Source organism: Lissotriton vulgaris, chromosome 3_1 (assembly GCF_964263255.1).
Source record: "Lissotriton vulgaris chromosome 3_1, aLisVul1.2, whole genome shotgun sequence".
Taxonomy (NCBI): Eukaryota; Metazoa; Chordata; class Amphibia; order Caudata; family Salamandridae; genus Lissotriton; species Lissotriton vulgaris.
Window position 1 is genome coordinate 2004348414 of NC_141689.1, and position 25241 is coordinate 2004373654.

Genomic DNA, 25241 nt, shown 5'->3' on the forward strand with positions numbered 1-25241 from the left:
GAAATTCAAAACTACAAGTCCCAGAATTCAGTGTTGCTGGCTAAAAATGCACTGCTGGCTGAAGGTTGCCCTTGTGAATTTAGGACCACTTAGCGGAACTGGTTACCTACGTAGCACTTTATAACAATCCATATGACTAAATTGCCTAATACATCAGTCTGTACGGGGGAAAGTTTCTCACAGTGCGCTGCTTTTCTCCTGGACTCATACACCTTAGAACCAGGAAGCCTCAGTTACAATCCCCGTTTCCACACTTCGTCTCATATGGGACACATCACTTTATAACCCTGTTTCACTTCCCGCGTGTGCCAAAATAGGGCGTGCCCTGCCCTGTACAGATTTTTTCGCCATGTGCTATGCAAAACGCGCGCCAACTAACTAAGTTTGAAGGAACGGCTGACTTTTAAAGAAATCCCTACTAGTACCAGGAAGAGAACATCCGGGTTTGTAAGGGGTGTGCGCCTTTTTAGCAAGAAGGCTGCCGTAGTCCCCCGGGCCGCCCCTCCCCCTCGCTCTCCTGGTCTGTGTCTGTCACCGGCAGGAGTGCTCGAGGCAGACAGCGCGGGCAGGGTTAAGGCTCAGGAATGCCGGAGAGAGGAATGTGCATGCAGATGAGCCCCATGCTAATCTCATGCTAATGAGCCCCTGGCTGGGCTGCTTGGGAACAAGGCAGGGTTATTGGCTCTCCCCCGGTCCCAATGCAGACGGCTTTCTCGGCGCAGGGCTGCCCGAGCCCGGGAGGAGGGACGCAGGCAGACATGGTGGACTGAGCCCGAGTGGATTTTTGGTTTCTTGCCCCAAAACAGGATTTACATACTTCAAGTAGCACTTTTTCTCCGCGTTTTTTTTCTTTGGTGCGGGAGAACTACTTTGTTTTTGTCCGCTTCACTTGGCGGCCCCCACCCCGCTCCCGTCCCGTACTTATGGAGGAGTTTGCGGGGCTTGATCATGCCTAGGAAGGGGAATGGACAGCTGCCTTTACCCGATGGCTGGGAGGAAGCGAGGGACTTCGACGGCAAGGTTTTCTACATTGACCACAACAGCAAGCAGACCAGCTGGATCGACCCGAGGGATAGGTAGGAAGCGGCAGAAATACACTTTACTACAGTGTTCGGCGGGGGCGAAGGGGCACTGGAGGGGGTAGGGAGGAAGGGGCGGAAACGTGGGATTCTGGAACGGGAACTGCACTGGACACTTGATGCACAGCGCACATGGGATCGTTGCACACACTGCTCATGACACATGGGGTCCCGGCACGCATACGACCCTAAGTTATAAACGGCGGCGGGCACAGGGTGCCCGGTCACTCTCCACAGGTCACACGGGGTCCTAACGCATGTGTCCAGCGCGCGCGCATAATGCACAGGGGAGAAGAGTTTACAACATGTGCCCTGTATGTACCGCAAGTAACACTAAGTGTCCAACAGACACACTCACGCAGCATTTGATACATGGGACCAAGCGCATACACTGCATGGGGCACATGTCGTCCCAGTACATACGTTTTCTGCATAGGACACATGGGGTGAAGGGCATGTGTGACCAAGCACATGCACCCCATGTGGCACATAAGATCCCAACACAGAAGTCCTCTGCATAGGACACGCACGGGGGGTTGGGGTGGGGGGCGAGGGGGGGTTGGTCCACGACACATGAGACATCAAGAACATACACTGCTCGAGGCCTATTGGGTCCTATTGCTCTGGGTACATGGGGTCCAGGGCAGGGAAACTGTCAGGACAACAAATACACCGAGTCCAACCCACCACTGCACAAGGCACAGCGGGTCACTGCACAGGCCACCGAGAAACTCGTGTAGGCTGCACAGTGCACGAGGAGGCTAAGCACAGCGCGCGCTGCGCAAGGTACGTGGCGTCCCAGGACACACTCCACACCACATGGAGGCAGAGCGTGTGCACTTCACGTGACACCTGGGGCTCAGTACACGCACCGTGGACGTGGGAAGGTGGTTAGTGCATGCAGTGCAAAGGGCGCAAAGTGGACAGCACCCTCACTGCACAGGGCAGGGCCCATCACATACAGCGCATCACCTGGGACTCCAGCACGTGCTCGTGCCAACAGAACACACACTATACAGGACACACTATCCCCGCACATGCTTGGCATAGCCCACCTGTGGCTCCAGCAAACGTGGTCCCGGCACTCGAGCACTGCACTGGAGATGTGGGTGTCCGGCCATAGGATAAGTACGGTGGTAACAACCACTTACTGTTCCTGCACACCGGCTGCCCTCGCACATGCCCTGGACAACACACATGGCTTCAGGCAGAGACTTGGGACCCCTGCAGGAACTACGCATAAACATATGTGCCACGTACATTTCACGTATACACGAGCAACTGCACCTCCAGTGCATATGGGTTAAAGTGCTGACCACAACAACTGCACAGAACAAATGAGGTCCCCATCACAGAGTACACAGGCGGCTAAGGGCCGCAGTGCACTACGCGTGAGCGTGGGAATCGAACACACACCCCGTAAAGGTCACTTCTGGCCCCAAAACAACCCTGCACTTAAGGAGAATCCGCACAAACAGTGCAGGGGGGACCTGGGCCGCAAAACATACAGCACAGAACACCAGGACTGCAGCTTACACCCTGCACAAGACAGTGGGGCTTCAGCACAATCACTGCACATAACTCATTGGCTCCTGTACCTGCCTGTAAGGCACCTTCCAGCGCTTGCATCTCTCTGGGCAGGGAGGGCCTTGACACATATTAACTTAACACATTTATTGCACAGAACCTTCACATGACATGGTATCCCAACACGCACACGTGACACCTTAGCACACGAAACCTGTGACCCCCAAGACCGAGACGTCATCACCTACTGCACACGGGTCTTAATCAGAGCACGTGGGCGCTGGCCTGACAGTGCCAGCACACACAAGCCCCAACAGGTTGGACTGCTGTAGGTCACCTGCGGCCCCAGTACATGTCCTGAACCAGACTCATGTTGCTACAGCACATGCGCCAAACATGGGACCGCAAGCCCCCACTGCAGAAATCACACATGGCTTTAGCACATTTACCGTACAGAGCATTCCCTGCATACGAGAGAGTCGATGGTTCCCAACATGTATGCTGCACTACGCATGTGAGTCACAAGGCATATCGTATCAACAGAGGGCACCCAGGGACAACACCTCAGTGCCATTCTGCACCGGACACATGGGTCTTCGAGGCACTGGCAGGGCACGTGCGGCCACAGCACATAAACTACACAAAACAGCACGTACTGCACAGGCTTAGCACATCATGTAATCACAACATAAGGCACCCCGTGCATACACCGACCAATATACAGCGAGCCCCCGCCTCCCGCCGTTGGGGCACAAAGTAAGGTGTCCCCTTCAGACACACTGTACACAACTTATGGAGCTTGCATGTGGCATTAGTAATGAAGTGACGTGGATGCATAGCGCGCAGGAGGTGGGCGGTTTGGGCAGAATACCCGCGAATACCATGTGTGCACCGCTATATTCCCTTCAGGGTGCCTGGTTTCACGCACGAGGCCGCAGAAGAGACAACTTTCAAACAACGGGGGAGGGATACCGACCGGGGAGCACGAGTGCTGCACCCGTGCTTCGGTATTGTGTCCAAGAAGCCCCGGCGTTGTCCAGGTGACCGAGGGCTCGGAATCTACATCTGCCCCACAGTCGTGCGTAAAGAGAGGGCGCATGACGGAGGGAGCGGGCAGCCGAGACAAAACACGGGTCGCTCTCTGCCAAATAAAAGCAAAGGGGACCCGAGGGAGGGCACTACGACCCCCCTTCTTTTGTAGACCGTAGTAGGAGGGGCTGAACGGATACAGAGAGGCCGAAAAGGGAGGGAAGGGGTTGGAGGACGCGAACGTATCCGCGCACGAGTCCACTTTGGGAAGGCGAGGGCCGGCCAGAGCCAGACTGTTTGGAGGGAATGAGTGTCTGAAACCCAGAGAAGAGGAGGCCCGGGTTAGTTCGGAATCGATAAGAAGTTCTTTAGGAAGCACGCGCTCTTTAAATCATAACTTTCCTGTCGGAGAAGAACCGCCACCCTTGATTGAAGTGGCTCTTAACAGACGCGCGTTCCCTTGGTCGTGGACGTTCAGAGGGACAGGGAACGGAGGACACTTCAGCTGGCAATGGAAGGGACCGTTATGGTGCCAGGCCCCCCTCCACACACACACCCGGCGCAGAGGACCCCCATACGCTTCGGGGGTGTCCAATTCAGTCTGTTAAAGTACATGGATGTCTGTGAGGTGTAGGAAGTTAAGGGGCATCCCACTCCCCAGTTAAAGGGGGTGGGGGAGGAGTGTTGGGCCGTCACTGGATCAGAAAGCTACGCATGTTGTTGGTTCTACAAACAGGGAAATTACATCGCGTCACGGATACCCACAAGGGCTCGGGCTCCGGATATTTGGCCGCGACGAGGCCGGACCGCTTGGCTATAACCCATGTTGTTTTGTAAGCGAGCATGACCACATCCAACTATAAATAGTTTGAAAGATCTGCATTTTCTGCACCGCCGTGTAGATGGACACCGCCCCTGTGAAGACATGCATGGTTTAATAACAGATTGAACTTTACGATGGAGAGCAGCGCGATGTAAGCACGTTGAATACATGCCGCATCGTTGTTGACTTACTCCCGGGTTACCATTATTCCGGTGTTTAACGCCCAGCCATTGCAGGCCATAAATCCCCCACAGCCGTGGGGATACCCCGGAATTCTCTGTGACGCGTTCAACAGCATTCAAAACACTTTTTTTTTAAAGACTGTCAAGGGAGAACGCGAGCATGTTCATCTATTGCTCGGACATTTTAATCGACACACTAACTTTTGAACATACCATGTCTTGGGTACAAGTAAAGATAGCCAATGTCAGCCCTATGAAATGAATAAAAGGTCACGCTGCACACACTTTACTGGACAGGACTCGACTACAGCCCAGTCTGGGGTCAAGAGGTCATGGAAGAGAGCTGCGACGAAGGAGGTCTCTTCCGGGTTAACCCGGACGAGACCTCGGAAGTCACCGTATTCTTCTTTGAATTTAACGGCACCTTTCACATACTATCCCTGCCAGCTCCCGTTCATATTTATAAATACGCGTGGGACGCCTTTGCCACTGGTCTGTGCAATGTTTATACTAGTGTGTCTTACATTTAAAACAATGTATTCGCCCCTCTACGACGCACTGTGTGTTTATTTTTTTTATTGCAAATATAACAGGATATGTTCAGCACATGAAAACAATTGTACTTGAAATACAATTGATACATTTGAAGATAAATTTAACAAAGAAAGGGAGGATCAATCAGCTGCATATGAGAATAATCCCCTCAACATATCTCTTTAATATACCAAATAACGCTTAAGTGGATAAAACTTCCAGGATAGTTCTATTCCTAAGTATAAATGAGGTAACACTGTTACAACTGTTGTCATTCCAGAAAAGGGTCCCAGATACAATCAAATTGTTACAAGTTGTCTCTTTGGTTATAAAACATTTTCTCAAATGTTGCCACTTAGTACATATCTTCAAGCCAGGATTGAGTTGCCTGGAGCATATTTGTTAAATAAACCAAGACCAAGGGCTGTGGGAAGCCATTTATAAGTGTGTATAGGCTTGGCGGTGGAGGGAGGGAGGGAGGGAGGGGGGGGGGGGATCGGACGTCTGTAGGATCATGCAAAGTGACAAACATGCAGATAAGGAAAAGATAATGGGAGAGCAGTAATTCAAATATAAACCTGAAACCAAAAAATAATAATTTGAGGTTCCCTCAATATAAGATCAATGTCACAATCTGTTTACTGGCTTCTCCAACAGAGAGAGGCAGGGCTAAGTTTGAATAGATATAGCTTACAAAACTGGCCAGTGCCAGCAATGCAGTACTCTAAAATAACTAAATGTAGGATGAAAATCTCTGCACCTCTTGTAATTTTCCAGTAAGGTGTCCCAACTCTCGTCCGAAAATTGTATGTTTGATCGTGAAGACCACCACTGTTGTAATAAGGAAGAGAGGTCAGTAGAGAAAGAAAATTCAATTTAGATGTTACATAAACCAGAAACTGTTCCCTTGCAATTCTTCTTTGTGTGTGTATATATTGTGCAATTGGGCATATGGGAGTTATGTCGTGAGTTTTTATCGTTGTCGATGGAAAAACACCTGTAAGTTGATTGTATCTAGAGAGTTGTGAAGGAGGGAGTCTGAATTCTTGTTGTATTTGTAAGAATGACTTTTAGGAGTGTTGTTGGCTGAGTATAACATTGACTTGATTTATTTTTTGTTTGGGCCAGAAGGGCCTATTAAACTGACTTCCCTTATATACGATGTGTGCATTGCTCCAGAGTGGAGCGTGCAGCTGTAAGCGGTTATGTGAAGGCATTCGTTTATGAGCTTTGTGCCAAGCTCATTGTGATGAAAATATGACGATGTTAGTAGAATTCGTAAATTGTGGGCGTTTACTGAAGTAGATTGCAAACTCCGTATCGGTTTTGGGTAATGTCTGCTCAATTGTGACCCAAAGGGGTGTGTTCCCATGAGTGTGTAGTGTGTAGTGTGTGTGTGTGTATGAGTATGTGTGTATATATATGTGTGTGTATATATATATATATATATATATATATAGGGAGAGATATAGATAGATAGATAGATATATAGCTAGATAATAGTGCTAGTTGTTGTACAATCCAATAGTTTCTAAATGAGGCAAACATAGACACCCTTTTGTTGAATATTAATGTAATTTTGAGCTCTTCAATGTGGTCTGTCACACCCCCCAAACAAAATGCGAAATAAAAATGGAAGTGGTTGTTTTTGAAGAATGAACGTGGAATAGTTAGTGATAGTGGTACAATCCCAAAAATATAATCATTATATTTGGCAATCGTATTCATTTTTAGGTCGCTGCCTACCAGACAGTGAAGCTGACTGGTTTGCTAAAGACATCTTGGGGACATTCAGAAATGTTGACCAAGGAATGCATTCCGCCCGTTGCTTACCAATGGCTTTGTGGTTTGAAACTCACATTTTCTGGCTTTCTACTTGCTGACTTTATTTGCTTTAGGCTGCCCAGGTCGAGTTCATCCATACCGTTTCCCAAACCTTGTTTACTGTATTCTTCCACAAACTTGCGAGTTGTTTTTTTTTCTAGCACACAATAAAATTTAAATGCCTGTAAATGAATTGTGCTGCTGATCAAATCAATGCATTGGGTAATGACATTTCTAGATGTTATCTTTTGTGCGCTTTATACTTTTATCAGTAAAACTGTATGTGAGTGCAAATTTAATGGTCATTTCAACTGAAGATGTGTTGTCTGTAATGACAGTACGTTACCATACTGTGCATAGTCAACGTTGCTCCACTCTACACCAATCCATACCATGCCACTGCACTCTGCATCACTCTACACTATGCTACTCTATACATCACACTCTACTGCACTGCACTCTATGCCACTGTACTCAGACCCTCTACTCTTCATGACTGCACTCTATACCACTCCACTGTGTGCCACTGTACCCTAGCCTCCACCACTCCACATTGCACCACTCCACTCTGCCACTTCACTCTACGTCACACTACTATCCAACATGGCTCACTCTACTACTGAACTCTAAGCCACTCTACTCTACATATCTCCACTCTACAGCACTGTACTCTACGCAAATCCATTCTAAGCCACTGTAATCTACACTGCACTCTTCAACGCGCTACCCTATACCACTACACTCTATGCCACTTAAATCTACTCTGAAACAATCTAGTCTATGCTACTGCAATTTACGCCCCTCTATTCCACTCTGCGCCATTTCACTTTGCGCAACTCCTCACCACTTCACTATATGACACTGCACTTTACACCAATGCTCTCTACACCACTTTACTCAAAACCAATACATTCTGTGCTACTGCACTTTATGCCAATCTACTCTGCACCACTGCACTGAATGCCACTATACTATAATCCACACCATTGCACATTGTCACTTTACTCTGCACCTCTATGCCACTGCAGTCTACACCAATGCACTCTATGCCACTCTACACCACTGCACTCTACAACACTCTACTCGGCAGCACTACACTCCCTGCCAATGCGTTCTATGCTAGTCTACTCTATGCCACTGCACTTTACTTTGCACCACTCTACTGCACCCTAAGACAATGCATTCTACGCCACTCTAATCTACTGTGCACCACTACACTCTGACACTATACTGTACATCACTTCACTCTGTTTCTCTAGTCTGCACCATTCTACTTTGCAAGTGCACTATATCCCACTCTACTATGCACCACTGCATTGTTCGCCACAGCACACTACACCACCATTTGTCTAGGCCACACCACAACACTCTGCAACACTGCACTCTATGCAGGTGCATTCTAAGCCACTACTTTATACCACTGTACCCTACCCTACACCACTCTACTCTACACCACTTCACTCTACTCTGAAAAATTCTCTAAGTGACTACATTCTATGCCACTGCATTCTACGCCACTCTACTCCACTCTGAGCAACTCCACTCTTTGCCACTACAATCAGCACTGGGTCACTCTATTCTATGCCACACTAATCTACACCAATGCACTCTGTGCTACTACTCTGTTACTGCATTCTACCCTGCACCACTATACTCTACCCTGCACCACACCACTCTACTCTGAAAGAATCTATGCCACTGCACTCCACTATATGCCACTCTACTCTATGCCATTGCACTATATGCCACTGCAATCTACTCTCTACCACTCTACTCTATGCGACTGCACTCTGTGTCACTGCAATCTGTGCCAATGCACTCTACACCACTTTACTCAAGACCAATGCACTCTACGCTTATCTTCTCTGCATCACTGTACTTTATGCCACTTCACTCTAGGCCACTGTAATCCACTCTACTCTATTCCACTCTACAACACTTCACTCCACTTTATGATGCTCTACTCCATTGATCTCTGCTCCACTGACACTCTACTCCACCCTATGCCACTCCACTCTACTCCGCTTTATGCCTTTCTATGACACTAATTGACTCTACAACGCTCTGCTCAACTCCCTCTCTGCTACTCCATGCCACTCTAGTCTGTGATGCACCACTCCACTCTGCTCTATGCCACTTCACTCTACTCCACTCTATGCAACACCTTCAGCGCCACTACACGTCACCACTCCACAACACTCTGTCACTACATTATTCTCAACTCTGACATTGTGCTCCACTCTACGGTACTCAACTCAACGCCCTTCCGCTCCACTCCTTCAACAACACTTCACTCCCCCAAAGCTATTCCACAACACTCCAAGACACTCCACTACATTCCTCTCCACTCAGCTCTACTGTACATCACTCCATAACACTCCACTCTACTTTACAACACTCCCCTCCATGCCACTCTCCTTCACCCCACTAAGTCTTAGCCTTGCTGAACAGCAGCCATTCTGGTGTACATTAATGCTAATATATATTGACAAAGCCAATAGTTCTTGCATAGGCTAGACATATTGGCTTTGCCAATGCTTGTTATGATCTGTACACTTTCTGAAAGTGATAGATTCAAAGACAACCAGCGCAGGAAGTCTCGTTTGATTTATTCAACTAGTGGGTTTAAGTTATCCATAATCATGTCTTTTAGTCCTTGATTAATGAGTATCCCTAAGTATTTCAACCTCGATTGGAGCCACTTAAAGCGGAGGTTCCCTAAGGGAAGCAGAAGTAGTAGTAGGGGTCAATAGTAGTGCCTCGTATTTAGTCCAATTGATCTTAAAGCCAGAGAATTTTGATAAGATGATCAATTGAGATATTAATGAATTTGTGGAGAGCGTTGGTTGTGCAAGAGTCATGATAATATCTACATAATAGAGGTTTTTATTTCACCTGCAGTGGTGTGAAAATCTTTAATAACAGTTTTATTCCGTGTGGCTATGGATAGTGTTTCAAGAGGCAAAAGAAACCGCAAAGGCGATAAAGGGCAACCTTGTCTGGTACAACAATGGATTTTAAAATAAGGAGATGTGAATCCCCTACATGGAACAGCCACTGCAGGTGAGGGATACATTCCTGTAGTTAATGTGATGACATTCCTACCGAATCACAGCCTCGCCATAGTGAAGAACAAATAACCCCATTCTACTTTATCAAAGGCTTTTTCCGCATTCAGGGAAAGGAGGATTTTTTCTTCTGTTTCCTTTCTCAGCTGCCACAGGATTTTAACATCCAAATTATTAAAGAAATTGGCCTAAAACCTTGAGCATGCTAAGGGGTCTTTATCAGGTTTTGGGATAACTGTGATGTGTGCTCTTAAAAAGTCACGTGATAGATGTCCTGTTTTGTAAAACTTCATTAAAGACCGATTTCAGAATTTGAAAGGCATAATTTTGGGTACTCTTTCAAAATTCGGTGTGAAATCCATCTTCCCCATGTGCTTTACCTGTGGCCATACAATCAATCGCCATAGCTAACTTTTTTTTCACAACAAATGTTATTGTTGACAGGCAATATGAGCCCAGGAGCGGCCAGGGCAATACGTGCCCAGAAGCAGCCAGGGCAATACGTGCCCAGGAGCGGCCAGGGCAATACATCATATACATGGAATGGCATTGGTAAAGATGTCAACATTTTACAATAAGTTCGGGGAAGAATATAAGATACATGTGACCAAGTCAAACAAATGAAAACATTGTAAACCAGGAACAACAGTGTCCCAGCGTACATATATGTAATTTGTCGTAGTGACTCCGATCGCGACATATCAGTATATGAGCAATGAATCAAGATGCACATACCCAGCTGCTGATCATCAAGTCAAATCTTCGGCACAGGGGGCTGGAGGGAGAGGTTCAAGTTAAATACCTCACTAGTCGGCCCATCGCTTCCCTATTTTGGGATGTTTCTGGGACATCCCAGCGCTTTAAAAATCGGACGTTCCAACCCCATGGAGAAATCAAGGCCTCTCTTCCATGCCCCAACAGGGGGTGGGAGAGCCGCCTTCCATGCCCTAGCGATATCGTGTTTAGCGAAGGTAATCCCTAGGAACAGCAGGTGCCTTTTGTACCTATTACCTCGCTCCCGTCGGTAATGTGGGCCATAGCTAACTCTTCATCGGAATTTTCACCCTCCAATTTGTCTCCATACTGTGATGTAAGTTTAGGGATATTGACTTTAGAGATGAAAGTGTCTTCTCTTATCTGATCTAGACAGTTTATTGATGCGTAAAGTGTTACATAGTATTTCTGGATTGGGAAAGAATCTATGAGGGTAGAATAAGAAAGTCACCATTGTTATTTCTAATAGCGGGTACCATTCTAGAAGATTCCTGCTGGCGAAGTTGGTGTGCTAATAGTCTCCCAGCTTTTTGTCCTCTTACATAATGGCGTTGATGAATGCAAAATAGACATTACTCAGCGTGGGACGTATAAAGTCTGTTAAGAGCACATTTTACAACAGTAAGTAATTTCCTCAATGTATCTGGCAATTGTGTCTGAGAATAAATGGAAGTACATTTTGTGATTTCCTTTTCTTAGCAAATTCTTGAAAAATTTGCTTGTTTTTCTGCAAGAACTGCATCCTTTTTAACGTGTGGGCACTAGTAACAAAATGTTCATTGTCCTTTATAAATCGTTCAACATATAAACCTAGTTGATGTATTGCCTGTGGTGTCTTGTAAAACATCAGATTCAGCCTCCATTGAGGTTTCAAGGGTAGTGAGAGTCCTATATCTATTTGGATATCTGTAAGATCATGATCCGATGTACTATAGGGGATGATATATGTGTTAGTTACTAATTGTAAAAAACGAAGGAGAGACTAAAAAGTAATTGAATCTCGTACCTATCGAGTGTGGGCATGATGGGCATTGGGATGCAGCAATCTCCAAGCTTCTTGTAAGGCATAACCAAGTATGAAATCTATAAGAATGTCTGTTTCTGTTATGATATGTTTCAATTCTGCCCGATTAATCAGTAAACGGGTTGTTGGAAATATTCCAGTCTCCTCCAATTATGACTTTGGAGGAGCCAAAAGAAGTCAGTAGTCTACTAAGTTGTGATATACACACAGTTTTTCAGTCTGCAGGTGCATATATGTAACCTACAATTTAAAAGTTATTGCTTAAATAAAGTTTAGCAAAGATGTAGCTCAAGTCAATATCTTCCCATGTTTGTAATATTTTACAGGGCCGGTGCTTATTATTAAGAATGGCTACTCCACGTTTTCATTGTGGTGTTGGTTATTTAGGCCTAGTAGTGGTCGTGATAATCATGTGTAGGACCTCACCCACCCAATCTCGTTTTAATTTCTCACTCTCCTGTGGGGTAAGATGTGTTTCTTGCTACAATGCAATACTGGGTTTGTTGTGACCATTATAGATAAGTATTTTTTTCCTTTTTAATAAAATGTGTTTATCCATCAACATTCAAAGATACTACTTTAAACAATCTACTATGAGATGTTTGCATAGTGCTGGCAAAGGTGTTAACTTCAAAAGGTAGGATGAAAGTTTTTATAACTTGTAAATGAAAGCAGAAAGTATGTAACTTTTGATATAGTCTTACTTATAGAAAGGGTTTTAATATTATTGTGAGCCAGTCGTCTCTAAATGTGAACTAGTTCACTAAAGAAGTATTAAGTATTTCTATTGTTTTTGTGGGTATGGGAAGAATGTATATAAGTACTGTGTTCTAGTCACATGTCCAACACAAATAGTTTACACAATGTTGTATAGTCTACTAATAACTTTTAACTGCCGGGGGGGGGAGGGGGGTTCATAACAGAGGGCAAATGGAATTATGGTTAGGCAATGCCAGCACACCTGAAAGGCCTAAATAACTATCTTGTGATCGTACTAAATATTGATTGTTAAAGATAGAATCCTAATATCAGCATTCAATATCTTGGTAAGTCATGTCACAGCAAACATAAAAGGGAAAAAGCATTTTAACAATACTATACATAACTGAATACGATATTATGAATCTATAATTGTGCAGTAAAAGATAGAGAATAAAAGAAAATAGAGAAATCAAATGAGTGATAAATTACAGGTCTTTGTATTACGACAATCAGGTAATAGGAGTGTCTCTTATTAAGTTTTCAAAGGTGATCTAAATTTATCTCTTGGAGTCGACAACTTCAAGCTTTGTTTGCCACCATGGGACCATTTCCGAGTTACAGTTTCCCATTTGTCACGTTTGTCCAGATCTGAAGTTCACTGCTTCGTTTGTGGGTGGTTGGCAGAGACGAATCTTTATATTCCATCATTAGTTCATTGCCATCCAAGTCATTTAAAAAATCTTCCAATTTGTGCAGGTCTAAACATTCCTTGGTAAGTTACAAGCATTGTGGATGGTTCCAACAGTCCATATTTGCTTTCTCTCTTCTTTAACCTTCTTTAACGTGCCGGGACACTCATGAGTAGCTGTTCGCTTTATAAATTGTAATAACATAACCTAGGTCGTAGAGCTAAAAACTGCTTCCTCTTGAGAATGGCTGGAGCAGAAAAGTCTTCAGTAATGATAATCTGAGTTTATCGTATAGTAATGGTCCATGTTTTCTTGTTTCTGCAATGATTTAACATGCTTGTTGATTGTCTAAGCTGGAAGCCAGGATAAGACTTTGTTGTTGAGTACAAGTAGAGTTCTGTGAGCATACTCTATGGGCACCTTGAAATTCAAGTTGGGGTGAGAAAGTCATTCCCATCAATGTGGGAATCAGATTAGTGAGGAATTGAAAAATATCATCCTTCTCTAATTGTTCCGGCATTCCAATAATTCTGATATTGTCTCTTCTGCTTCGATCTTCCAAATAAATTGTTTTTTTAAAGGTACCAAATATATTGACTGTTAGGGGAGTTTATCAAGACTTGATTTAACTTCTGTGACGCGTCCATCCATAAGTCGCATGCGTGATTTGAATTGGTTGACTTCGCTCCTTAAAGATTACACTTCCATAGTAGTAGCAGATACTGCCTTATTTACTGAGGTGATCAAGTTTCTAATGACCAACAATTCCTTGAGTAGATTATCCACAGCTGACGGAGTAAAATCCTGTCTGTTTGCCATAGCAGTTGATGGTTCTTTGTCTTTAGGGTTGGTTAATAGGGCTACGGAGTATGATAAATGTCTTACATGCTTAAACTTTGACATAGAGATATAGGTGGGAGGAGAATACAAAAGGGAAAAAACCCTCTCTGATGATAGTATTCCTATTTTCTCTCCATTCCCCTTCCATATCGCCTCTTTTTCTCTTCCTGGTTGTACTGGGCACTTTAACACCTTAGCAGCTATGGAACGTCCAGCTCCAGTGCTGGACGTTCCATTGCGCAGGTGCAGTTGGAACGTCCAACGGCCGACGGCAGCACTCCCGAGGTAGTGGAGCCATTGGCCGTTGGACAGGCACAGCACTTAAGGTGTTAAAAAGCAAATGAGTTAATGAGGAGCTCATTTAAATAGGCCCAGTTTGAGATTGCAATTGTTGAAAATCCGACCAATTTAATGGTAATTACTATTTCAAAATTCCTGGCACCACCAAGGAGAGAAGAAAAAAGAAATACTGCCATTGCTGAGACATCTTAGGTTTTGTGCTTTCTCATTCAATAGAGATACACTTCCAGTTATCACATGTTAGGAGAGAATTAAGTAAGCAGCTTGGTCTTGTGATCATCTATGTCAAAAAATAAAAGGAAATTACAGAAAAGTGAGAAGATTGTGCCGACCTGGCAGCTGACCCAGGAGTCGAAAACTGAAGATGTTGATGCCTCCGTCTGGCCAGATGGGGAGTCTCCCAAAATGGACGCGTGCCCCACATGCTGAGAGCACAGCAACGAGATGCACAGTCGAAAGATTGCCATCTGTGTCGGGACTTAGTATGCCTTCCGATCCACAGTTCTAGCTAAGATTTTGAAAAAAGCGGCCTGGGAGTTTCAGAAATCAAGTAAAGCCATGCCATCCTCTTCAGAGCCTCAGCAACAAGCCGCCATGCACCTTGGTGTCAAACTCCGCCCCGCAGTGTGTTTAAATAAGAAAAAACTCTACCTCAATGTGATTCGAAGATGGCAGCGGTCCCAAGCAAAAGAGCCAGCTTTAGATAATTTATTTAGGGTGACATTTGTGCTTCTTCAAACCCACATGTGTATTATTTTTGCATACTTACTGCAATATATTTCCTGTTGCACGTGCTAAATCTGTAATGTTTTTTATTAAGTGGAAGCATCTATCTTTTGATAATAATGGCACTCTCCTTAGCAATTTCATATTCAGCATATTGGGCACTGTCCCAGTGTATTTGCAATTAAGTTTTCATTTTTTTCTGGTAAAATAATCAAGTGTTTATGAACAAAAATACCACCAGAGCTTAAGTTCAGTAGTTCAACTCATGGCCACAATGTTGTATTGTTCTACTTTGTTTGAATTTAGGATAGGTATGTTTGCTAGCGGACCTAACTGTAAGGTTTCTTACAAAAGATTTAGAAAACGATAAACTGTTAATAGGTATTGCTTTCTGATCACTCGTATTTTTTTTACACATTTTAGTCTTTAAATTAGAGTGTTAACTGTTATACTGTCGAAACGCCCTCACCCTACAACATTTGTTCCTTAAGGAATCTGTAAGCTTATGAATCCCAGAAAATTGTCACCCAAACATCATGCATACGCAATAGATTAGCTACAACCCAACTACTCTTGCACTACCTTGCACACCTCCATAGCCTTCCCAACTATCTTGATTGATGAATGGGTGTGTTTGTCAAATGTGCTGGCAGAAGAGACTACAAAGGTGATTACAATCTCGTACATAAACACAGGGTCATGGCGTTCTTCAGATTCCACTGAAATAACACTGAAATGATAAAGTGCACCTAACAGAGATGCTTGGAGATGCCCATGCACTTTACCTTCCAGGGGAGATTCTCCTGATCACATTCTAAAGTTCACTGATGCCATAGTGCTGTAAGTACCAGGTTAATTTATTAGCCCGGGCCAGTCTAGGGCAGGGGTTCCCAACATTTTCTATGCCCCTCACCACTCGCAAATGTTTGATTAATGTTCGCACCCCTTACTAAACTCCTGTCAGCTTTCTGTTATGCATTCTGTACATACTTCCTTCTTTGTCGCACCCCCTCAAATGCCACCTGGCAACCTCTGGGGTGACGGCACCCAAGGTTAGGAGCCCCTGGTCTAGGGGAAGTGACGCATAAGTCGCGTGTCATCAAGTCGCTGGAATGGACATGTCACAATAGTGCAGGGCTCGCTGGCACCATGTAGAAAGAGTATACAAATGTAACCACAGCACCTACGTTTTTGCAGGAGGGCATTATGTACCACAACATCAATGAAGCCATCTTTGTTGGTAGATTGTCGGAAAAATCAATCTTGCATCTTTTTAAAGTGGCCGTTCTTCTTCCCAATAATAGGTCTGAGAAACATGTTCCAATAGAGTTCATGTTAAGTCTGGTGGTTTGTGTTTGACTTCAGTGAAGTGGAAGACTAGCTTGGTAGTGCCTTTTCTTGTTTTTAATGGTACTAGTATGTTCTTGGAACCTTAGCTTATCTTTCCAGGTCATCGTACCTAGGAATACCAGTGGCATGCTCTTTCCTGTCTATGACAAACAGTATGTTGACATTTGTCAAGCTGTTGTGTGTTCATTGTTTACCATTTCAAGATGACTTCTTTGTTTGCTGTTGTTGAATGAGGTGTGCTGAAATTCCCACAGGCTGTGTGTCCCTTTGGTGGTGGTAAAGCCAATCAGGCTTGTGGTGGCTGGGGGCTAGAGAGGGGAGTGGAATGACCTTGTCAATCTTTTGGATTAATGGATCTTTTAAACGCAAACTGTAGTTTTGGCATGGGTCTGTTCCCAACTTCAGTGCTTAATTTGCGCCAGTGGTTTCCGGTGCTCAGCACAGGCACTTAATCACAGACACCTGTGCTTTTCATGAGCACCAGTTAAGGACACATTCCTTTATGGTAGGAATGAGGAGATTAAGTGACTTGTCCAGAATCACAGGATGTTGAGCCAACGCTGAGACTCAAACCTGGTTCCCCAGCTCCAAAAGCAGCTGCTCTGGCCATTATGCCACATCCTCACCCCACTTTCATGGTTAGTAGCTGGCTCTGTTGTAGGCAGCGCTAACAGGAGAAATAGGCTGGTGCAAGCTGCCTCCTGACCACAGCCCTTGCACATATTTTTTTTTGCAAATGAACCACTGCCTAACTTTCAATATGCACCAGTTTTTCTGATGATGTTCTTGATGTGTGTGGAGCAGTGGTTAATTTGTCAAACAAAATGTGTTGGGGCTCTCCTCAGGAGGCAGCCCTAATAGGAGAAATGTGCTGGTGCAAACTGCCTCCTGACTAGATCCCCAGCACATATTAACCTGGGGAGGACTTGGCCTAATGGGTAGAGCTGCTGATTTCAGAGCTGGAGAACATGGTTCAAGTCTCGACTTGGCTCAACATCCAGTGTCTCGGGAAAATCCTGTGCCTTTTAAATAAGGGTGTCCTTAAATGGTGCTATAAGCACTAGTGCTGAGGATTGGAAAGCACCGGCTCAAATTAAGCACTGGTGTGGAGAGAGGGTCGTATGTGATAGCAAACCCGATGCTGTCATCCTCATTTGCTTTCTTTTAAGTAATACACTGTTATGTATTGATTGTTCTCTAATATACCCGATGTATACACACATTGCTGGAGAGCTACAGGGGTCTGGTGAACTGAGCTAAGCAGAAACTTCAGCCTCAAGTACGTAGAGGTATAGAAGCAACTCCTGAAATAGACGATCAGGCAAGCATGCCTGACCATTTTAAAATCTAGAGATCTCGCTTAGCCTCCATTTTTAGGTCTCGCTGAGCCAGCACATGTGCTGCTTGCGAGAAATTTAGTAAACCGGCTTTTAAAAGTGCCACCAGAGGCGCACAGCCGCCATGTGGGTTCTGTCAAGGCTCATTGAGCCTTGGTGCCTCTCTCTGCACATCAATTCCCTCCCCCTCCCCCACCACAGATCACGTCACTCTGCCGGACTCCCCCCGCCTCTCTATACTGAGCGTGAGGCGCGCGCGCGCGGCCAATTCTTGTTGTCCTTGCTTGCGGTGTTATGCTTGGACGGCTGAGCTCGATTTGAGGGAAAAGCGCAGTGTTTGCTGTTCTTAAAATACCCGCCTCTTTGGCAAAGCTTGCGGCGTGGCACTTACCTTTTCCCTCATTTTAGGAGCTGGGCTCTCGACACTTCATCGCGCTCCACCCCTCTACGGAGGTTTTCAAAAGCCAGCATGAAATATTTGCCGTTCTGAGAGCTCGGGAGCGGCGTGTTCTCAGATCTGTATTACGTATAAATAAACAAACAGCGTGTGCTTTCCTTGGCGACATGCCATCAAGGCACTATACCATGCTAATCATCCTACAAAAAGTGAACAAGCACTTGCACAGCAACTATCTAGAGCACATTACATTTAGTGCATGCGCTTCATGTATGGTTATTAATGTTTACGAATCCACTAAGCGGCTCTACACGTGTTGGCCTGTACTCCATTAGTCGGCATCTTATTAATGCAATGCTGAAGACCCTGCAGGGCTCACTATTCAAAGGCGTTATCAATCTGGCAATGTTGGTGTCAGTAGTGCTTCAAACATATGAGCCGTAGATCTGTATTTTTCCTACAAAACAGTAAAAAAAAAAAAAGTAAAGATTTCCATCCAGAAAGAAGTTAATGGAACAGCTTTAGTGTACCCGTCAATCTGAGTCGTACCGGGCTGGAAGGGCCCTCTGCTGCTTGAATAGGCCACTGGTGGCCTGGGCGGTTAAGTGTATTGCAGCACTTAGCAGCCCCATGATAAGTAGAGTATTTATTCAGATTTGCCATCGTTTTTTAAACTCACACATCAGCTCGCTGCGCTCTAGGTAAACAACAGGCACATTGCAATTGTTTGCAGCCTATTGAGAAAGCAAACAGGGTCGTTTTGTCTGCCTCAACCTGCTGCATCTGGGAACTGTAGCCGCCAGTCGATGACTGCGGTAAGACACAGCAGCCCAGGAGCTGCCTGTCAAGTCTGGGCTAGGGCTGCAGTTGTTAACACTGTCTGCCTTTTCACTCAGGCCGGTGGTGCCTGTCAGACTCCAAGAACGCAGAGGTTGTGTCCTAACAATCGGTCCTGACGGCCTTTACTAACACCCCAACTCAGTTGCTAGCCGGGTGTTTTTCGGTCCTAAGCTTCCAAAGCCAACTCACAACAGTATTGGAAAGACGACAGATGGTGTGCTCAGAAGACTGCGAGGAAATGCGCCGGCTCCCCGAAATATTTATCAAAATGTATCTTTCTTTGATGAGTAATTAGACAAAATTCGAAAGACAACGGCACATAATAAAGAAGTGGGTTTGTGAATAAGGATGGTGAAACACTATTTGTATATTCGCATGAGTCCCCCCGCCCCCCCCCCACAAATCGTGACTTTTGTTGTCATTTTCTGCCAAAATGTCTGCTCCTATGATCCCCTTTAAATGAAATCCACTGCGAGTGTTCGTCAAAATCTTTAATCAGCGTTTGGTATTTAAAGTAGGTATTTGAAGTAGGACACGCGTTCACCCACAAGCTTCTGTCATGAACAGCGCAGTTAAAGTTGTATTATTCATTGAAAGCAGCAAAATATGTTCCGCTTTTTAAAGCAGATAAGCGTTTTACGGTTTGGCCAGAGTGTAATGCTTTTTTACCTTTCCATCTTTGATGAGAGCCATAATTCCTCAAAGGGGAATGATGTCCTCTGTGCTCACTGTGAGAGCAAATTTATGTATAACTGCTATATTTAGAGGCCATGCGGCTGTTAAAATATAACAATGATGACATGAAAATCTAAACTACATTACAATGTTGTGTACCGTACGCTCGGAACCCTCCTTGCAATAAAAATATAGCTCGACGTTATCGAAAGTTATAGAGCTAAAGGTCAGAGTTCGTCACCACGCAATCCATCCATCCATCCATCCATCTATCCAATCCCTAAAGAGGGAAGCTGCAAACATCTGTGATGCCACTAGTATTCTTCCACCCTTACGCACATTTTCGCTTCACCCACCTACTCCCCCCAATGATATAGGAAGGCTGAAAGGAGTGACACTTTCATCACTCATCCTCCATTCTGCTGACTGCGTGATACTGATTTGGAGTGGATGCTCACCGTGGACCATTCTTCATGAGACAACCAGGATCCTAAATCCTTCTCTCATTTTGCTGTGCTTTGGCTATGGACGTCAGAGATTAGCATAGCTTCTTTGCACAGATTCGTAATGCGCCTTCCACCCTCCAGACGTTTGAATGCATAGACAAAGTGGGCTCTGGCCCCTCCGCCTTTGGGGGGGGGGGGGGGGGCTGACAGAGCCAGCTCTGTTCTGCACAGGGTCTTGCCCTGACCTCGAATAAGTTTTCAACAGATTGTTGTAAAGAGCGTTTTTCAATCATTTATTTTTTATCGGTCAGAGTCTATTACAGACATTTGGCAGACAAAATGTAGTTGTTTCTTGCAACATCCATATAAAACGTTTCTTTTAGATCAATACAGGACCTCACATATGTGAAATGGGATGGTATCGCGGAGATTATTTACAGTAATATTAGTGAGCTGCTGCTGCTGTGTTACAATACTGAAAACACACATCACTTTTCCTGAATATCCCGACTTGAACAAACAGTTTCAAAGAAAAAGATGAGTCAACGATTTCAATCATGCGATATCGAGCAGAAAGTTAATTTTGAAAACTCCGAATACTATAGATAATTAGTGTAAGTGGTGATTTAAATGGGCTAGGGCTGTCCAGTACTTGGCACCTACACTACTTTTATTTCAACAGTAAAATAACCGCACTTCTCGGCAGGAATGCAGTACTTTGATTTATTTGTTCATTCATTTTTATGTGTATTTGTTTGTAGAGAGGAAACTGTCATCCGCAGGCATCCTAGCACTAGAACTGCAGAGACACACATAGGAAGGGGAAACAAACTCAAACAGTGACAAACTAGAGCCAGAAAGACCCACAAAACTGAAAAAACAAGCATTGGCATAGCCAACAGGTCTCGCCTTTGGGACCTTATAAGTGTTTAGTCATGCAACACTTGATGTTGTTGCACCAAGGATATTGTGCTGGATAACTTCAGCACAATATCCTTGGTGTAACAACATCAACTGTTGCATGGCTAAACACTTATAAGGTACAAGGTTTAGCCATGCAACAGGTGATGTTGTTGCACCAGGGATATTGTTCTGCAAAACGAAATACTTATAAGGTCCCAAAAGCGAAACCTATTGGCTATGCAAATGCTTGTTACTCTAAATCTGATTGACATTTACATGTCTTGTATGGGGTTCATACGAATGTGCCTTTTTGTGTCTTAGTCTTTTCTGGATCAGAATCAGCACTGCCTGCCATGTAAGTTTGCTGGAGTGGTATCTGGCAGATAGAAGTTGAGGTTAGTAACTGGTAGCAGGCTGCAATGCCAACCCATTTGTTAATACATTTTACATGTATTTACTATGTGTCTTCATAGTAGTTTAACAAGGCTGTTAACTTTTTCACTTTTTTTTTTTAATTCAAACTTTAAAAGGGAATCTTTTTGGATCTACGGCTATTTTCCATCTCTCCACTGTCTGGAACTTCTCCATTAACTCAACCCAAATCCCTGACTGTGTTTGCATGTTTAGCTAGTGCTGTGCAGAATCACCTTTGTGTCTAATATCATAGGCACCATTCACTCTTCTGCATTCTCATTTTATGTAGTAAATTCTATACAGGCACTTTGTTTTGTTTTCATGGTGGCTGTGGAGTAACTAGTTATCTTCCTCAGGATACGCAGTGCTTGGAACCATTCGTCTTCTCACCGCAGTGCCACATCTCTCATCCTGTCCAGCCTCATCTACTCTAAATGTTTGTCCTTAATGGATAGAATTGCGAAAGCAGAAAGTTGGCCCCTAATGCAATTGATAAAAAACCCAATGTGAGGGAGGGTCTAAGGGTAAAGAAATTTTAAAGACCAGCTAGCATCCTGTCCCCCAAACTTACAAGTAAAACACACACAAGGGATGCTAAGGGTCTGAAAGAAGGCTACAAAATACTAAGCACTCAATTGTAGTGTGAAGAAGTAGTTATTATAAAGAGAGAAAAAGACAGCAATGTGAAAAGATGAGATGTAGTAAGAATACCCATCAGCCCACCCATTGGTCTGCCCACTGCACTTGGGATTGGCCCCTCAGTCTGCCCCTGTTCCAGCCACGACCCTGCTCTATTATTATTAATTATTGGGGCTCACTACACGGAATTCATTGCTATTTTACTTAAAACTGGAAGGGATGTGTATTTAAGATTGATGAATGGCCGTTCCTTTCACGCTCTCTTTTCGATGATTGTGGCTCTACATTAAAACAACAGTGGTCCCATGCTTACGTAATACAACACACCAAATAAATATAGACGAAATCGCTTCTATATTTTCAGAAGGGCATGTCCAGCCGGACAGAGGTCTTTCAGGTTTACTTAATAAACAAAATTCTTCAAAAAATAGACGTAGGAATACCTTCCACAATGCCCCTATGTGGTACACAAGCCTGTGCCCAACACTAACGGGGTGATCACAGTTGAAGAAAATAGGAAAGGTTCAAGGCAAAACAAACGTTTTTCTGTTTCCATATAAATTGTACAGAAAATATCAAGCTGCACCATTACATAAAATCAACCAATCAGATTTGTATCGGGTGCATAAGCAAGTCGACGGCGTTTTGGTTCCATCAAGAAATCATAGGAACCATCATCAGGACAGTTAAATACTTTGCCTTTACATTAAACCTCAATTTTGCCTATAAGAAGAAATAAAAGTATACTTTAGAAACAAGGTACATAAAAGAATGCGTGAAGTGACTCTTTGTGTGCAGTGCACATGCTCATTCGTCAGGGGGTGATACTAGTCATAACCAGGTTGTTGAGGCAGTGCCATAAATTACAACTATAGAGCATGCGTCCAAAGTTGCTATAATGTGCCTAAGGGGCATTAGTGGTTGCATACGAATGTTGACCGCAGTGCCAGTGAACTAAAACTGTGGTAATCTTGTGTACTTAGCATTCGCCGATAAGTGAGACTATTTCAGGATAGTGGGCGCCCCGCACTGCTTACCGAGGCAGAGCGCGTTAGGGCACAGATAGTAATTACTTCCTTGATGCCCGGACCAGTCGCCCTGTAAAACGAAGGACGCATGTTAAAATAAGCCGGGGGTTTGGACAGCCCGGCGGGCGGAAGAAAGGACCATAAAAGCAATCTTACCACAATCAAGCGTCAGGTTTGGCCAGTTTACGCGATCGTAACCGGACGACGCCAGGGCAAGCCTAAGTGGAAAAAGGTCCATTCAGAAACGGAACAGTGGACTAAAACCAGAGTAAATTCTAAGACGCGGTGATAAACTTACCAAATGCTTCGGTCATGGAGTGTATCCCTGGCGTGCTCGTGTCCTGAAACCAGGAAGTGAAAAGGAGTAGAGTGCGCTGTGATTGGAGCAGTGCACGGGAATTGGGGGCATAAGAATAAAGGAAGGACTAAGTTCCAGGGGCCATATTGAGGCGAAACCTTATGTGAATAACATGCAGAGTGACATTAAAATATGGATTCATTTCAGAAAACAATAACAATTAATCACTCGTTGTTGAACAGCATGTAGAAAGGAATAGGTCAGTTCAGATTAATGATGTCCAGTCCTCTTGCAGGTTCAGGCCGGAATTCAGGCTATCGGTCTTCAATATCCACTTTAATTCCTCTTTGTTGAGCAACCGGCTCAGGTCACCACCTCTGGGTGGTACAATGATCTGTGCGATGACAGTCCAGCGGATATCATTCTCAGTGTGTCCCTTGTCCAAAAAATGTTCAACCAAGGGAGCGTTAGGGGTTTTTTACATCCCTGTACACAAATTCTTTTCCCTCAATTGTATAATCACACACTACACATGAATGTGTAGTGTGTGATTATACAATTGAGGGAAAAGAATTTGTGTACAGGGATGTAAAAAATGATTTATGCACCTTTACTAATTGTAACAGTTGTAATCTTGTGTACGCGATTTTATGCCCGTGCGATTGCATCTATGTTGGACAGACAAAACAAAAGATTAAATTACGGATTTCCCAGCACCGCAGCCGCATCAGGTGCAAAACCCCTAACGCTCCCTTGGTTGAACATTTTTTGGACAAGGGACACACTGAGAATGATATCCGCTGGACTGTCATCGCACAGATCATTGTACCACCCAGAGGTGGTGACCTGAGCCGGTTGCTCAACAAAGAGGAATTAAAGTGGATATTGAAGACCGATAGCCTGAATTCCGGCCTGAACCTGCAAGAGGACTGGACATCATTAATCTGAACTGACCTATTCCTTTCTACATGCTGTTCAACAACGAGTGATTAATTGTTATTGTTTTCTGAAATGAATCCATATTTTAATGTCACTGTGCATGTTATTCACATAAGGTTTCGCCTCAATATGGCCCCTGGAACTTAGTCCTTCCTTTATTCTTATGCCCCCAATTCCCGTGCACTGCTCCAATCACAGCGCACTCTACTCCTTTTCACTTCCTGGTTTCAGGACACGAGCACGCCAGGGATACACTCCATGACCGAAGCATTTGGTAAGTTTATCACCGCGTCTTAGAATTTACTCTGGTTTTAGTCCACTGTTCCGTTTCTGAATGGACCTTTTTCCACTTAGGCTTGCCCTGGCGTCGTCCGGTTACGATCGCGTAAACTGGCCAAACCTGACGCTTGATTGTGGTAAGATTGCTTTTATGGTCCTTTCTTCCGCCCGCCGGGCTGTCCAAACCCCCAGCTTATTTTAACATGCGTCCTTCGTTTTACAGGGCGACTGGTCCGGGCATCAAGGAAGTAATTACTATCTGTGCCCTAACGCGCTCTGCCTCGGTAAGCAGTGCGGGGCGCCCACTATCCTGAAATAGTCTCACTTATCGGCGAATGCTAAGTACACAAGATTACCACAGTTTTAGTTCACTGGCACTGCGGTCAACATTCGTATGCAACCACTAATGCCCCTTAGGCACATTATAGCAACTTTGGACGCATGCTCTATAGTTGTAATTTATGGCACTGCCTCAACAACCTGGTTATGACTAGTATCACCCCCTGACGAATGAGCATGTGCACTGCACACAAAGAGTCACTTCACGCATTCTTTTATGTACCTTGTTTCTAAAG

At 44.6% G+C, this 25241-nt stretch overlaps 1 protein-coding gene across 1 annotated transcript in view; it reads left to right on the forward strand.

Moving 5' to 3' along the window:
* The first annotated feature begins 670 nt into the window (after positions 1 to 670).
* WWC2 (WW and C2 domain containing 2) overlaps positions 671 to 25241 on the forward strand; it is a 957428-nt gene continuing 932857 nt past the window's right edge. The window contains exon 1 of the mRNA XM_086962466.1: positions 671 to 1076. Coding sequence (XP_086818592.1) covers positions 949 to 1076 — 128 coding nt within the window. The 5' untranslated portion in view covers positions 671 to 948. The remainder of the gene's footprint in view (positions 1077 to 25241) is intronic.